This window comes from Aphelocoma coerulescens, chromosome 3 (genome assembly GCF_041296385.1).
Source record: "Aphelocoma coerulescens isolate FSJ_1873_10779 chromosome 3, UR_Acoe_1.0, whole genome shotgun sequence".
NCBI lineage: Eukaryota > Metazoa > Chordata > Aves > Passeriformes > Corvidae > Aphelocoma > Aphelocoma coerulescens.
Window position 1 is genome coordinate 3,251,744 of NC_091016.1, and position 17,062 is coordinate 3,268,805.

General features: G+C 43.7%; 1 protein-coding gene across 2 annotated transcripts in view; it reads right to left on the minus strand.

Moving 5' to 3' along the window:
- Positions 1–12,806: 12,806 nt before the first annotated feature.
- EFEMP1 (EGF containing fibulin extracellular matrix protein 1) overlaps positions 12,807–17,062 on the minus strand; it is a 46,040-nt gene continuing 41,784 nt past the window's right edge. For both annotated transcript variants that reach the window (XM_069008891.1, XM_069008892.1), the window contains exons 9-11: positions 16,207–16,330; positions 15,891–16,086; positions 12,807–14,028 (exon numbers count right to left, since the gene is read on the minus strand). In XM_069008891.1, the coding sequence (XP_068864992.1) occupies positions 13,870–14,028; positions 15,891–16,086; positions 16,207–16,330 (479 nt within the window). In that variant the 3' untranslated portion in view covers positions 12,807–13,869. The remainder of the gene's footprint in view (positions 14,029–15,890; positions 16,087–16,206; positions 16,331–17,062) is intronic.

Sequence of the window (17,062 nt, forward strand, 5' to 3'; positions counted from 1 at the left end):
CCCAAGGCCCTGAATTCCTTGACTGATTGAAGAGCAAAGTGTGATTGATCTGTGGTGTGTTGGGTGATGGCACAGAATCAGTAAAAAAAGGTGAATTTGGAACTCTTCAAATCCCATGTTGACATACTACTTGTGATTGCTGAGCTGTGGATGTGATGCTTTGAAAGGGCTATTTAATGGTTGCTTGGGCTTTCTTTTAACTTAGTGTGTTAATTTTAAAAGGCATTTTCAATTAAGAGAAGCAAAAGCAAGACAGTGATTCATAGAGCCTCTCAAACAAAGCTCTGGAAGCTTCCAAGCTGCTGGAGGTGCCAAGCAGAAAGGTCCAGGTAGTGGAGAAAGACAGGAGAGGTTTGCTTGACTACAGCTTGTCCATCATTAAAGTATCTCAGCCACTGAATCCTTTTTTTCTTTGCTCTCTGACAAACTCCAGGAGAAAGTCTTTGAAATCTTGTTAAAAGTTGGATGTTGATGAAGTCTGAACTTGCAGCAGTGCTGAGTGGGGTGGACAGCACGCTTGAGATAAAACAGCAGCCTTGCAGCTCAGAGTCCTGTGGATCATGGCTGTTCCCCTTTGGCATGATGCTTTGCATTTTTCTCCTTAATTTCAAAGCAAAACTATAAATAGGAGTTGGGAACTGTGTGGATGTGGTGATTGATATGGGGTTGTTTTTTTTTTTCTGTTCTCACCCACTTGCCTTAAAAAGGAGGTCTAAGCTTAAATTAAAAGCCAATGATGGAGGAGTTTGTCAACCCATGCCATGTCCTTGATCCATTTCCAGTGTGTTTTGCTCCATCCTCTTGCTGTGACAAATGTCACTGGTTTCACCAAGGCTGGGTCAAGCTCTTTGTGTGGAGCTTTTAAATTTTACCATGAATGCAAATACTTATTTCTTCAAAATGATTCCTTGGAATCCCTAAATGTTTGCATTATTTTTTTTTTTCTTGGGAAAAAATCTGTATTTTTTTTGGGGTATGTAGTAAGAGCTACACCTTGATATAGGCTCTCCTGATGAGAGGCGATATGACATAAAATGAAGGATGAAAACAGCAATAAAAAGTTTGAGGCTGATAAAAATATGATTTATATTCAGGACCCAGTTATAAATCCCATCAGCACTTACTATAGCGATACTTACATGTTGCTACCTTGTTGAAAGAAAGGTTAGTGAAGAATTCAGTGTGTGGTGTTTAATTCCTACGGTTACCTGCACAAGTTGCAACTGGCTTGAAAAACGCCAGTGTTAGTAAAAGTAGGAGAGTGGTAATTGTTTATATTAATAGGGGTATCTGCCATTTAAAACCAAGTATATTCAACCCTGTTCTGGGGTCTGAAATGTGCAGAATGCGTAACATTTTTATAGGGTAGTAGCAGCTGCTCCCAGTAACAGGTATTTGCTCCACAGCTGGTAACAGTTCAGTGGTTCAGCTGCAACCTTTATTTTATTGTCTCATAACTTCATACTGTGTTTGGCATTGATCTTATTTCAGGTGTTGTCTTCAGAGCCTCCCAAACTTGATCTCTGTTAGTTGTGTGTAAGTTTTTGTGTGGTGGGTGTAAAGAGCATCTGGATGAAACCAGGGGTTTCTCAGTGGTACACCCTGACTTTAGCTGTGTCACTGGAATGATCTTATTGACAACTCCCAGCATGTTATTCCCAGGACAGGTGATATTCTGTCCTTCTGGCTTCAGAGGTTTCACCACAGTTCTGAAAAAAACCAAACCTATTAATAAATGATTTTTTGGTTCTTACTGCCATTTTCAAGATATTAAAAGTGATTGTGTGTGCTGGCAAGTAAGAACACAAAGCCAGGACAGCAATATCCAGTGTATCATTAACCACAGGCTCTTTGCCGAATCTTCTCTCAGTGACTTTTTTCCTTTAGGGCTATACCTATTTTCCAATTCCAAGAATTTGTTGAGTAGTTTGTACTTGTGAAATCCTCAAGCAGATGTAATTCTGCCCCTGCCATGAGTGACAAATAATCTCTCATCTGGAAGTCTTGTTATTTTCTTCCTGAACCTGATACTTTTGAGAGCAGTGGCACATGGTCAGCTGGACCTGCACAGCAATTTCTACTATAACAGGGGTGCAGTGCAAGATGCTGATGGGCACCAGCAAATTCACAACCTCTAAGGAGGCTGTGCAAAAAAAAACAATGCCAAGAAAATATTCTCTCCATCTGCTTTGTGCTCTGAAAAGGAGTTTGACTTGCCATCCCACAAAATTTTGATGCGAGGGCTGATTTTTTTAACCCTGGGAAGAATTTGAAGCCTCTGAGGTTTGTGAGCCTTTTGCCCTGAGTGGCTGAGCTGGGATAAAACCCAATTTCTTGGCTGACTCTGCAAGGTTTGGGGATTGTTGGCTTCTGCATTGGGATCCCTGGCCAGGGCTGGCCCTGAACACCAGTGGCCTTGGTTACATGCAAGAGGGAATATGCTTTTGAGGATTGCAGTAAAACACTGCTGAGGGTGCTTTTGTGGCAATCTTGGGTCTGTTCAGCACCTGCCTTTAGCTGGGGGGGAGTTAATTGATGCTTCCTGGAGGGAGTTTCCCTTCTGTGACCAGGCAGCCTCCAGCCTCCTAGGCTGACCCTTGGAGCTTGACATGGCCATGCTGCAATCCCTGAATTCCTGAGGGGAGCCCACCTGTGTCCCCTGGTTGGTGTTGCTGCTGGCAGAAGGAGGGGATGGGACACCTGTGTGCCCACTTGTGCTGGTTTTGCCTGGGGCAGAGTGGGCTCAACACTGAGCAAATGTCAGAGCAAAGCCTTGCACAGATTTAGTCTCGTTCAGGGACATGTGCAAATCTTGGCTACAAATTTAGGAGCACAAATGTTTGAGGGAAGGAAAATGAAGGATTAGTGCACACACTCATATCATAACTGTGCCTCCAAAAGGACTTAATTATGGATATGCTTCCTCAGCCCTCCTGCTCCCCACAGGTTTTCCTTGACTAAATGAATTGTGAATCCTGTTCCTGTTGTCCGAGTTAAGTGGAGTGAAACCTGCCCTAAGTAATACTGGGGGGGAAGTTTCAGTTGGAATTTTTTTATGATGAGCTTTGCCATTTAACATCATTAAACTCAGTTATCACAATTAAGTTTGCTCTAGGGTTTTTCTTGGTGCTTTTATTGGATGTTTTACTTAGTTGATTTACTTCAGTTCCTGAATATAGAGTTTTAAGGTTCCTGATTTTTGTCAACCTTCTAAAAAAACTTCAGCTTAAAAAAAATTGATTTCTGAGAGCTTCCCAAATCAGAGAAATAGCACTCTTGATTTCATCATGAAGAGTCTGGAGTTGTTAGTGATTAAACTAACGAGCTGTATAATTATAGCACAGGTTGAGGTGCAGAGGTTTTGCAAGCCATTCCTCCCCAGTTGCTGTAAAGCCAGTGCTTTCTGCCCTGCTGCTCCAGAGACTCTTTCCATGCAGAAATTGATTACATTTGCAAAATTTGCTTGTAAAATCTTTTCCCTTGTAAATATACTCTTTCCACACATCAGTGCTGATTCAGTTAGAAATGGGTTTGCATTTAGAAGAAACTTGTTCCCTTCTTCCAGGTAGAGCCTTTCTCACAGGTCCCAGACTGGATCTGGTAGGCAAAATCTGTGTGTAACTATTGCCATCGTCATGATTCCTGGTCTCCAATCCTTGTTGGCTCTGGATCATGGCAAACAGATGGTGTTCAAGTTTTATTTGAATATCTGACTGCATTGGAAACGAGGCTAAATGAATTCAGCCATCACTAATAGTAACAATGCCAAACCCTCAGGAAGTTTCTTTCCTCTTCTTCTTTTCCATGGTCTTCTTTGTAACTCTGTTACACAACTCTTACATCTGAATGGTTTAACCAATGGCTTTGGAGGTGCATCTGCAAAATTTCTTGGTGTTTTGTGAGCTGAATCACCATGATCATGGTTCCTGTGCACACAAGTGTCCCTTTAGGTCTGTCCATCTTGGTGGTGTGTATAGAAATGGGATTTAATCCTGGGGAAAAAAATCTCCGTAGAGTTACTGTTCTAGCAAGACAAATGCAGCATTTTAATTGCATTTATAGTTTGAGCCCAACCAGTTGTGTATTAGTTAACTCTTTTCCTCACAGCAGTAACCAGCAACAACCACAGGCATTGAGCTTTGTTTGATCTAATTTTTGGAAAAATTGTTTAGCAATCACTGCTAATAGCTGGATGATACTTGCATAGCATCCAAGTTCAACTGTACATTTGCCTTTCACAGGGCAGACTTGCAAACATGATCTGGCACCCAAACAGGCCTGTGCTAGACTAAAATTATTCATGTATAGTTGGATAAGTAAACAAATAAGGAATTTGGAGACTTTCAAGATTATTGAATATTTTTAACTGGGTATCTGCTTTTTTAACTTGGAACCATTAAGAATGGTCTTGAAACCAAGCTTTTAGCCTTCAAACAGTGTTTGTTTGTTTCTGGGATCTGTATTTGTGATTAATTAATGGATTTCATGAGCTCAGAACAGTCTTAAGAGGGAGAAACTCTTCTCCAGGATGATGGATCTATCCAAGCAAACAGGTCCTGTGCACTTTGCTGTTAGGTTGATGCCCCTGCGGAGTTGATATCTATGGCACTGATGGTTCTGTCCTGTTCTTCGGCAAAATATTATTCCCTTGATGTCTCAAAATCCCAGAAAAGGTGTGTGAGCCCTTAAATGGGAACAAGTGCCTTTGCGAAGGGTGACGTGAGGTGAAAAGGGGAAGTGGCAGCGCCGGGGCTGTGCCGGCTCCGGAGCTGCAGAGCATAGAAAATGCTCCAAATATCAGATGTGTAAGTTGAAATGGCCTCAAGGCAGCTTAATCTTATAGGGGAGGAATTGGCATGGTGCATAAACCAAGCAGAAATGGGCCTTGGCAGCTGCGGTGCAGCAGTGGCGGCTCTGGGACAAGTTGTTCCGAACAATTTATCACTCGTGGGACTCACGCTTGCTGCACTGCTGACCTGGGCAATGTGTCTCCTGCTTTGATCTCAGCCCAATATCCCCCTCAGCCAGGCCATCCTGTGCTTTATCCCAGCCTGAGCCAGCTTTCCAGGGAAATTCTCCTCGTGGCCTGGGATTTGCGGTGCTAGGGAGAGCTGCAAAGCCACCCTGGGGTGGTGAAGGAGGTGGCTGAAGCAGCCTTAGGGTTGCAGAAGGGGAGAAACCAGTGGCATGGAAATAATGCTTTCTCAAATATAGGCCATTCCCTGCCTTCTTTGGGGATGGGGTGGGCAGGTTCTGCAGCATCTCCGTGTTTAAATCCACTTGGGCGGTTTGGTGCCTCAGGACTCATTTCTGCTCTGCGATTGCTCCGTGCTGGGACATTGTGCAGGGGTTATTGGGGCAGAATTAAAAGCTTTTTTGTTGCTCTTCTGGATGGTTTTTGGCACTGGGAAAACCTGTAGCTCTTGCAAAATGTACAGCATCCCTGAGCTTAAACAGTATCGTAACATCAGACCTCACTGGATTTTGGCTTGAGGCTTGCATCCGGAAGTATTAAAATGCTTGTGTTAGACAAGAATGTTACCCTCGATATAAATTTCCATATAAAAACCTCGATTTGTCGTTTCTCCATATATTCCCCCTGTTTGTCTCACCCTGATTTCTTTTTATTGCTGTTTCTGCTTGGCAAACACTGCTGTGGTCCTAGCTGCATGTCAGCCTTCGAGGGAGCTCCTGCAGGGCAATGAGGCTTTCAAAATTAACAAAAATGAATATTTTAGGCTTCGTGTGTGCTCTTTAAGGCTTGTCACTGCCTGGTGAAGGAAATGTGTGAGCAATGGGTTGAGGATGATGTGGGGGTAACCCCACAGACTTCTTCCAGTGCCTGGGTGGCCACAGCTGTGGCTTTTCCCTGTGGAATGGGGCACCCTGTCCCTTTCCCTGTGCTCTCCTGGTGCTGCTGGGCTGGGTGGGATGGCATTTACACCTCTAAAGCCTCCTGAGCTCTGCATTGGCGAAGCGCTGTGTGGTTGTTGGCTCCGGCCTCGGTGCTGCAGGGCATGATTTCAACCATGTCTATGGAGACCAATTTTCAACATCAAAACAAACCAGCGTAAGTGGAATTTATATTACCTTTTAAAAACACAAGTCAACAGAGCTGAGGGCTCTGCTTCGAGGAAGCCTCTTGGGTTTGTTCAGGGAATTACTACAAATATTTTATGTCTTTTTGGAGACTCCAGGCAACCTCAGGAAGCTTCTGCTGAGGACAGCTGCTGAACTATCCCAGGTTAAATAGCTGATCAGTGGAGGTTTGGGGCCTGTGGCGTGAGACAGCACCCCCCCATCACCAAATACCTTCCACTGCTTGAAAGCACTGTCTAATTTTCAAGACTGGGCTGATAATTCTAAATTTCTAGAAAGTGTCTGAGTGTGTGCAAATTTGGGTGATCCCCGAGGTGAAGAATTTTTTAGCTTTGCAGAGCTAAAAAATATCCCTGCAGCAGTGTAACAGCAGTGGAAGTGTTAAATTCAAATAAGAAAATGCTGTGGTGGGGGATGTGTTGTGATGCTACCCAAAGCCCATTGAAGAGGCAGAATAAAGAAGGGCTGGGGGTGTTCCACCCTGCTCTGAAATGTGCTTGAACACTCAGTGCTCAGAATCAAAACAATCTTGTAAACTCAGTAATAGAGGCTAAAACCCAGAATCTGCAGATTTTATGAGTATGTTTTGTGTTTTTCCTGAGCTGGTTAATGCTTATCCCAGTCTGGGGAAGAGAAACATACCAAGCTACTGGACTTAACATTTGCAAATAGCCTGGTTTAGGGGTTTTGGCCTAGGTACAAGCATCAAATTACAACAAGAGGAACAGCGACTTAAGTGCTTTATTTTGTGCCAACAAGCTGCCAGCTTAGACACATGTTTCCATTACCTGGGTACCTGCAGGCAGGTGGATTTGGGTGGGATGTTGGTACTGACTGGATCCTCATTTCATGTATCATACACTTGTAGCAGGTATGTGTGAGTAATCCTGCAGGAGAGCTTTATCTGCATCTTTGATTGCCGTGCTGGTGCCCCTCCAGCTTTTCTTTACATTTACATGCAAACAGCCTTTGTGCAAAGCACAAAGTGGAGCTTCACAGGAGTGTCACTGTGGCCTCTTAATTTCTGTCACCCCAGAAAATGGGGGTTACAAATTTTTAAAACAAGTAAGGAAACATATTCCTGCAAAATGTTTATTTGTGTTAGAACTGGGTAGCTTTCACCATGGTATGGTTGACTGTCCATGAAACTTCAGTGCCTCATTGGGGATATTCACTGTATAATTCAGATATTCCTTCCTCGGCATACCAGAGCAGAGGCAGAAATCTCCTGACCCCGTTAAAGTTTCATGTTACTATTTTGATCCTCGTGATTTGGTTTTTAGTACAAAATCACAGGCCTTGCAGGGAGTGCTCAGCATGTTGGTTCATGTTCCTCTGCCTACCTACCTCTGCCAGCCTGTAGAGCTCTCCTGAAACAAAGCAGCCCTACTCTAAATACTGGGGGGCAGTCTCTTGACTGACCCTGCGTTGCAAAATTGTCTGAAACCAGGTTTATTTTGGGAAGAGAAAGCAGCAAATGCAAATCTCAGTTTTAATCACTCCAAGGACCAATTCATGCCTAATAAGTGTGTGCAGAAACAGCTTTCCTGGAAACACCATTATCTGAAGTGATCTGGTTCCTGCTGCCTTCCTCCAGGCAGTGCCTTTAAATGGGGCAGAAGTGAAATTTTTCTCCCTTGAAGGTGACTTTTTTTTGCAAAATACCATTTGCTGCTGGCTGAATTGGCTTTGAGGCAGTTGTGGCCACTGCTGAGCTGGGTGTGATATTTGGGCATGGAACCTGGTGCTGGCAGCAACTACACACAAACTCACTAATGCAGGTGATGGATGCAGCACCAACATGCTCTGTGCAGGCTGCCTTCCTTCTTCTTTTGGTGGGGTTTCCAGGTTTTGGGTATTTGGCATCATAAGAGCCGGTGCTGACGGCAGAGCTCCTGGCAAGGGCATGCAACAGCTTTCAGAGCTGCCAATGACAAACTGGAAATGCTTCCCCTGTGCCCACTGGTGCCAGGGGAGCAGCTCCTGTCCAGGACAGCCACGTATTTAATGGCTCTTGGGAGGCTTTCCTGGGAATGTGTGCAGTGAAATCTCAGCCTGGTCTGGGCTTTACCATTGCCAGCATCCTGCTGTAAGAGGGGAACAGGACCCAAGCTCCAAGCTGTGTTTATGCTGCAGTGCATTTACACAAGTGTGCAAAGGTTCTGTTTCATTCCCTGCTCTGATCCCCAGTTATTCCTGATGCGGAATTACTTTTCTGGAGTTGTGGTTTCCTCTTTGAATGGTCTGCCATAACCCTGGTGCTCTCCTGGGAGGTGGTGGTCAGTCCAGAGGCCTTTGCTGTTCAAATAAAGCTGGGATAACTTCCTGCATGTGCATCACTTTGCATTTACCCCCTTTGGTTTTATTTGGCATTTCCTGCTTAATATTCAGAGCACTGTAAGGGCTCTGTTTCCCAGACGATGCCCATCTTTACCTGAACAACTGGATATCGGAAGAAAAATGTTCTGTTCCCCTTCTTTTATCCATTTCTTACTCTGGGGCAGGTCCTTTGATATGTTGTCTGTAAGAGCAGCTCTGGCACAGTGCTGTTGTGCCAAATTCCTCCTCCAGGCACGCAGTAGAAAGGTTCACTTCATTTTTTTTTTTTTTTTTCCTATGGCAGTATCTCTTTTGCTTGTCCCCCTAATATGTGGGTCCCCCCTTGGCCCCATCAGCCTCCTGGGATGTTGCTTTTGCTGTGGCTGGGAGAATTTTGATTTGCCAGTGCAGGCATTTGCAAGCTGCTCCTTTGGCCTGCCGTGTTTGTTTTCACGTGTGACCTTCCAGAGCTCAGGAACATTTCCATTTGCCTTGTTCATGTACAGCCTCAGCTTCTCAGAGAATGACTTATTGATTTTAATAATGCCTTTTACCCTGCTGTTTTGGTATGTTGGCTTCCCCTCTGCAGCCCTTGCTCTGGGCTTCCAAAATTTGTTTGTTTTCCTAGTTTCCATGCCGCCTGCAGGAATTTTGCTCTTTTGACTTCCCACTTGGGTGTTTGTTGTATATATTCTGTATAGGAAACATTCCTGTACGTTGCACAGAGATACTCCAGAAACACTCTGGTGCAAGAAGAAAATGTGACCCTCCAGAGGAGGTGGTCACAGGTTCAGATGTTTCTGGAGTGGCACTGGTAGGATTTAAACCTTGAGGTGGCTGTGTAACTTCCATGGCTGTGGTTTCAGAGTTTAACAGCATAAATATGTCGCTTTTGTCAACCCAGCTGGCAGGCTGTTCCATTTGAAAGCCTTTCTGTGTGCTTGTTCAGGTGTATGGATGGGGATGGGGTATGCCTTTGCTTTGGGAGATTTTATGGACCTGCAGAAGCTTTAGGGGGTGTCTTAAGGGTTGGGATGAGAGGAAAAAAATTGATGTTTTATTACAGCACTGCAATGAAGTGCAGCAGAGTGTGTTTGCAGGGCAGGAGCTGCTGGAGTGCTTAGCTGAGAGCTGCACCTTTTGAATGTTTATCCTGTTTGACTATATATGCACTGTGTGGTTATGTAGGAATTACAGAAGTGTTATTAACATTTAAAAATATTAATTTTCCAGATGCATTTCTGTGAGGGACCAGAGATGCAGAGTACTGGTGTTGCTTCTGGGACTGTTGGGAATCTGGATGAGAAAGCAAAATAATTTATCTCAAGAGAAACAACATGTGACTGACATAGTGAATGTGTTTGCAAACACAAACCTGGAGCTCACGTAGTTTCAGTATTTTGGTCTGCAGGGAGCATTGCTGGGTGTCTTGGCCCCTCATCCAGTATCAAGGTGATTGCTGAGATAGCAGAGAATAATCAGGGAGTGCCTTCAATGCTACCTTGTCATATTGCTGTGGCATGATGTTTGCAGCTTTTTCTGCTGAGCAAATACACACAGTAAGTGTGAGGCTTTAAAGAGTTAACTTTGAGGTCACTTACTTTAAAAACTTACTTGTTTGATCCACATAATTGATGTCAATATAAAACAGGATTTTATATCTTTTCCCATGCAAAAATTACAAAAGCTGTTGTACTGCCCTTCAAATTTGCTTTGGCAACTCTAACCCAACCCTGTTTTATTAAACAGCTCTCTTTCCTCCTAATATATACAGAAATGTTTGCTGTATAAACATCTTAACTAGACATCTGCTTTTCCCCAGATATAAAACACAGTTAACTTTTTGCCCTGTTCACTGAGGCTGATCACTTTTTTCTGCTGGCCAGATGAAATAAAATTGGGTTTTGTAGCAGATGCAGCCCAGTTCAGTTTTGCATGACGCAGGTGTTCCCCCAGCTGGGAAGTGTGGAATTGTGCCATTTTGCTGAGATGATGGGGAGGTTTAGATATGTGAGGGCGTTAAAAATAATTCTCCGTGTTAACAGTGGGCTTTGTCCCTGGTGGGCTCCATATGCTCAACAGCTGACTGGGGCAGCAGCTGTTCTATATTTTATTAGGAGACTTATAAAGTTAGAAACACGGATGATCATTCAAAACACAAGCAACTCTTTGCAGCCATGGAAACGGGATTCAACAACAAACTTGCATTTGTGAGCCTTCCAAGCAAAATAATCCCACTGCACTGTGTTCAGGTGGTCCTGGGGAAGTGAATGAACTTGCATTTTGATTTCCTTAAGTTCTGTTTACTCAGTCCCATTTTTTTCCTCTTTTCTCCCTGTTTTCTGTTTCTGAGAAGGTACTAAACTTTGCATGTGATCCTGATTTAGATTCTTCTCCAACATTGACAGATTTATATGAGAATCCTTCCTGGAGTGTGCTCTTGGTAATGGTCATGGCAGCGGGATACAGAGAAGGCTGAGCAAACACTCTGCTGTCAAATAATTTCTTGGGATTTTAGTGTCCCTTATAATCCAAGTAGCTCTTCAAACTCTTGTTGCATGTTTGCTGCAGTTCCATACAATTTGCAGGGAACAGGTGAAGCTCTGCTTCCCTGGAGAATTGGTGAACCTGCAGGTTTCCCTCCTAAAAAGGTGCAGTTTTTTTGGTGTACTAAAGCTCTTCTTGGTCAGGCTCCGAACCATCTTCTCATTCTGACTATGGGCTCCTTTCAGGCTCAGTCATGTACCCCACCCCTACCCAAAACAAAACCAACCACCCCCTGCCAGTTTCTGCACAGCTCAGCTCTGCTCCTGTTTTGGTTTGGAGGGGCTGCTGTTATTCCAGCTCCTGGCTCTCATGGAAGCGCTGCCCACACCCAGTGACCGCCTTCAGGCTCAACCAACCTGCAGAATAGTGACAAGTGGCTGGATCTGCACTCCTGAGCTGTGTGATCATCTCTGACTTGGCCAGTTTGGGCTCTCAGTGGTCTGGTGGACACCTGGCTATTGCAAACAGGGAGCAGGGTTGGCAGGACAGTTGTGTGTAAATAAATTGGATTGAGCCAAGCATCTGAGCACTGTGAGGTGTGGAGAACTTTGCATGCTGAGGATGGCTTGGGAATGTGTGTGAGGTACAACTGTTTCTGCTGCTCCTGCCATTTGAGAGGTGTATAAATATTTTTATATGTAGTGATCAATTTTGGGTCACTGTGAGATGAGCAGAGATTTAAAAGAAGGCTTAAAAGTGCTGGTGATGAAATGGATGTGAAAATTGGAAGAGCATGAAGGTAGAGTAAATCCTTGGGGCAGAGCCTGGCAGCTTGGCGACTTCAGGGATGGTTTGTGGTTCCTTAATTTTCTACAGAGACCAGCCTGGTGCCCTTCAAGTCTGGGGTCTTAAGGAGGCAAAGCCACTTGAGCCTCCTTTGAGCACTTCTCAAGAGAGATCTGCCCATTTTAAACTTAAAAGCACCAATTTTTATTTTCTTGTAGTGGGCAATACTGAATTGCACAATTTGGAAGTTTAAAGTTGGTGTAAAAGAACAATGCTGGGGGTGGAGGGGGATGCCTGAGGGGCAGCACAGCCTGTTTGTGAGGAGAGCCTCCATTGAGAGAGAAAGTTAATTAAGGGACATGTGGAGGTGAGCATGTGCTGTTTGCCACAGGAATTGCATGGAGGAGCAGGAGCTGGAGGCATTTTGCCCAGTGCTTGTGTGGAATGAGGAGTTGCCTTTCAGACTGAGTGGATTTGTAGTGATGAATGGGGAGGAATCTCTCTGGGGAGAGGAAGGAGCTCCCTACAAGCCAAACACTTTATCAGAGACTTTTCACCATGGCAAACCCCAGTTAAATCCCAGTACAGAGCAACTGGATTTGTAGTGGTGAGCCCCTCCCTGCAGGGAGGGACAAGGGGTGCCCGGGATCTCACCCCACTGCTCCAGGGCCCCAAGCAAAGAACACGACCCAGCACCAGCACGATTTTCTGGCCTGTGCTACAGCCACGTGCTCCGACCCTTTTGGCAGATGAAGTATTTGTTTAAAGCCACAAATGACTTCCTGAAGGAATGATCATTGGATAATGGGGTCCTGCTCTGCAGTATGCCCGGGCGGGGGGGGGACGTGGGGACGTGTCACCCTCAACCACAGCGGTTGTGGCCTGTTCTAAGTTTTGTTCTGGAGTGAACTTTTGCTGTCAGTAAAATGAAATCTCAGTAGGCAGCAGGCTTGTCCTTCTACAAAGGAATTGTGTTTTTAGTCTTCCAAGAACTCATCATGTATGGGCTGAGATCTGGATCCCTCTGACTGTGCAGACCTCAACGTGGCTTTGCCAACTCCCACAGTACGTGACAATAATGGCAGTAGTAATGAACTACCTCAAAATAGACCAAATACAATATGGTAAGAGATCTTTATTAAAAATTTTGTACATCAAAGGATTAACTACTACATTTTAAACAAGAAATAAGATTTTACATATTACAAAAGATGTTATTAGTTCTTGAATTAGAAATAAATTTTATGAACACTGTACATGATACATCTGAGTTGTAGGAGCAGGAACAGGACTGAGTGCCTGAGAATGATATAACTTAATAAGAAAATGCACTCAATTCTTAGTATACAACATAATATTTCTGGAAAAATAGTATGTTAACTTCAGTCTGAAAATGCTGCATCCCTCTGACCAGTAACTACCAACAGTGTTCTCATGGACATTTGTGCCCTGCCTGGTGATTTCCAGTTTGGAGTTTCTTTCTTTGTTGGAGAAATTTTCTTCCTATGCTCTATTTTTCTTGGGGAGAGCATAATGTTGTTCCATGGTATGGTTAACACAATCTGCATACAAAAACCTGATGCAAAGCATTTCTCACAATGTAACTTTACCTCCAACCCAGGTTAGAAAAACCAACTGTGATGGTACAAAAATGTCTACAGAAGTAGATTTTTATTGACTGTTACCTTTTGTTACAAAGTAGTTAAAAAGAAATATATTTTAGCTTATCAGATAACCGTTACTTTGTGTATCATTCGTACTACATAATTTTTTTCTTTTTTGAGATTCAGTGTAGCTGCATTAGAATTTAAAATAAAAACAAAACAGAAGATCACTTTTAAATTGCATGACCTATTTGGCTAGGAAGGGTGTGTGAAGTTTTACAGGATAGTATGAACATACAGTTCTCATATAAAAGCGTAGTATGTATCTAGTCCAAGGAAGGTAATAAAAAAAGATTTAAATCTTTATACAGAAAGTGACAATGCCCATGTTATACTATGGAACACATCTACTAATTTGAAATTACAGGTGTAAGGTGTGAATAAAAGATACCAACTTACTAAACAAATTCTTTTAAAAAAAGAGAGCAAAATCTATAAATAAAAATAGTAAGTGCTTTTTTTCCGATACTATTCTTTGGCTGCTGCGAGTGCCAGTGGAGGGTTACTGCGAGCACTAAAAGGCGTAAGGTCCCACTATGATCGTTAACCTCAGCACCGAGCTCGTGCGGTAGTTCAGGCTGTTCACTGTCAGCATCTCCAGGTCCACGATGTGCTCCCTGGGTCCTGAGAGGGACTTCACCAGCACCAGCATTGCGCTCACGGCGCTGGTTTGCTGCAACAACACCACAACAAAGCCCAGCTCAGTCCAACCCACAGCAACTCCCAGCGGCATCAGCGCTGCTGTGTCACCGCACTGTGCAAGGCTCGGTCTCAGAACAGGCATGCACGAGGCAAGGCTTCTTTTAACACTTCCAAATGGCCATGACTAATCTCACACCTGGCTTTGCTGCAGAGAAAACTCCACCTGACTGAGGCCCAGAGGAATAAACTGCTGCAAAATCTGGTCCTGGTTATGCTGACTTTCCCAAAGGATGTGGGAAGTGCTAATCTATCCCAGGATGGTCTTTGTTTTAACCCCATCCACCAGCTTTTAAAATAGAGAGAGAACGAGTAAAACAAGAGCCCTAATGACTTTAACAGTGAGGTAGCTTGTTTAGTGGAGGGAAACTCAACACTGTCTTGTGGCTCGTACTCCAGAAGTTGTACTGTCCCTGTAAACACTGGGAATGTTTGCAGCTGGTGTGTACCTATTGCCATCCCCACTTTGTACTTCTCCCAGTCTGGGATTGCGCTGCTGGTTTGTTAAACAGCTTTGTCATTTCCAGATGATAAAAGGGTCAACTCCATCTCTGCCTTTGCCTACTACAAATATTTTCTCCCTGTGTGACATGAGTTGGGTGCACAGATGAATCCAATCCATCTGCTGCATCTGGGAGCCAGCTCAGCATTTTACTAAAACAGTAGGAATAACTTCCAAGCAAGCTTTTGTTTACCACAGTCCCCTGGCAGGAATAAACAAGTGCTTCCTCATTTAAGGCCTGGCCTGTGATTGTTGGATGGCAACAGGAGATGGGAATTGTTACTCCAAGGGTCAGTCTGACAGCCACCCTGGGGTCTAACCCAAGTGGCACCTGCAGTGATCTTGTTTTTAATTTAAGTAAATAGCTTGTATTTTGGGGGTAGTTAGGGGGTTTTTGCTGTGTAACCAGTGATGCAGTGCTTTTCCCTGGATTTGTTATGTTACAACAAAAGATATATGGATGAGTAGTTCCCTGTTCCCACCTTGGGTAAATGTGGTCTAAATAGCAAGGCCATAGCTTGGTGCACTTGTTGGCTGTACTATCAAAAGCCCCATATCTCCTGTTTTGAAGGAAAAGAATTAAAAATTAAAACTTTACAATTAATGTATTTCTGATAGAAGCTTTTTGTGTAGATTGTTTTACTAAGTGTAAAGCCACATACAAAGGAAAAAGATTTCCCAGGAATTTATAAATATTAGAAGGGTTCAAGAAAATGAGATTTCTTCAAAAAAACCCCAATCCCTTACCAAGCAGATGTTCTAGACACTCCTATTCACTCCTATTCACATCTACTTGGATGCATCCCACCTACAGGACAGTACTGCTATCCCAAGTAATTTGAACTTCCTTGGTTTTACTATGGGAAATAAAGGTTTCGTTATGTCTCAACATAAAACCATTGTAGTTGGCCTGAGCATAGCTTGGGATGGGGCACAGATTTCTAGACTGCTGTTACTGATTTCTTCTTTTGCAAAATGAGAAATGTAATTAAGGTAATTGTACAAGGAATGTTTCTATGATTGTGTCATAAATAGATTTATCTGGGGTGTTGGTACAGAAAGGGGAAGGCAGGGGAGGTATTTTGTGTGAATCTGACACAGGTGTCCCAGGATTGCTAAATAGTCCTGAATTGGAAAGAAACAGTTTGAGTCACAGTTTAGGGTTTTCAGGTAGGAAAGTAAAAGGCTTGTTAAAAACTGGAAACCAAGCACACTTAGTAAGGAAGCACCAAGAAGCTGCTGAACTTTGGGGTGCTGGGGAAGCCTTATGGGGACATTTGGGGTTGTCACGATGGGCAGTGTGGAGGCAGGGTCTGACTGCCACCAGTACTCACCCTCAGGTAGAACTCTCCGTTCTCGTTGCCAGACTTGATCCGGAAGGTGTTGATGGTATTGGGGTAGATGGTGGTGGCCTGGATCTGGAAGATGTCGGAGGGCACGGTCCTGTCGGAGCGGATGCTCATGTACTTGTACACCACCGAGTAGGGCAGCTCCCGGCAAATGGCGTTGGACACCGGGCACAAGCAGCGGCTGCCACACGAACAGGGGTAAAAGCACATGAAAAACCATCAAATACAATTTTCTGCTTCATTCCATCATGTCCCCTCTTGAGGATGAGCCTAAAACCACAAGACTTAATTTTTCCCTTACTTCTCCGAGGTAAGAACATAGGGCTCTTGACAAGGATTTCTGGGGTAACAACGGAACCCTCCGTGGTAATTCCAGCAGATTTCATCCTCTCTGCATTCATTAGTGGTCTCACACTCGTTTATATCTAGGAGGAAGGAGAAAGGACTGTGTCAAAGCAGGTGGAAATGGGCTTGCTACAAAGGTACACCTGCTTGTGAGTTGAAACCCATCAGCTTTCTGTGTCCTTGTCTTGTTTTCTGGGACCTGGCTATAAAGGGTTTCTCTATGCAGAAGTGGAATAAACTTGTTTATTGAGTGTTAAGCAAGACTGAATGTTTTTAGTTGACTGGAGATGCATATTAATCATCTGTAATGTAACTGTGGAAATGCTGTCAAGTTTATAATTACCAAAGCATTGTTTTACAGCCGAAGGTGTCCTGAAGACAGGGAAAAAGTCTCAGGGAAGAATTGTTTTCCTGCCCTTTACATCTTCTAATTTTGAATAATTTTGGTTTCATGGTCTAAAATGCTTCATTAATAGTGACATTTTAACTAGCTTTAAATAGTGACATTTAAAATAGCTTTAAAAGGAATAGTGAAAACTTGCTTATTGTGCAAAGTAGAGCTTCTTTTGCCTGGGAAAAGAACCCTGAAGGGAGGTGGGGACTGTGAGCCTTGCACTGTATTAATGCTGTATTTCCTGTCAGTGCCAGAGCCCCACTGTCTACCCACATGGTCTCCTGCATTTCACAAAGGCACAGAAAGGCTTTATTCAAATGTAATCTCTTGGAAGGCACTAACAGGTTTTTAGATGCTTAAATCAACTATCCTGCAATGCTCAGCTGCTGTTCTTAAAAAGGGAACAAAATACTGATAA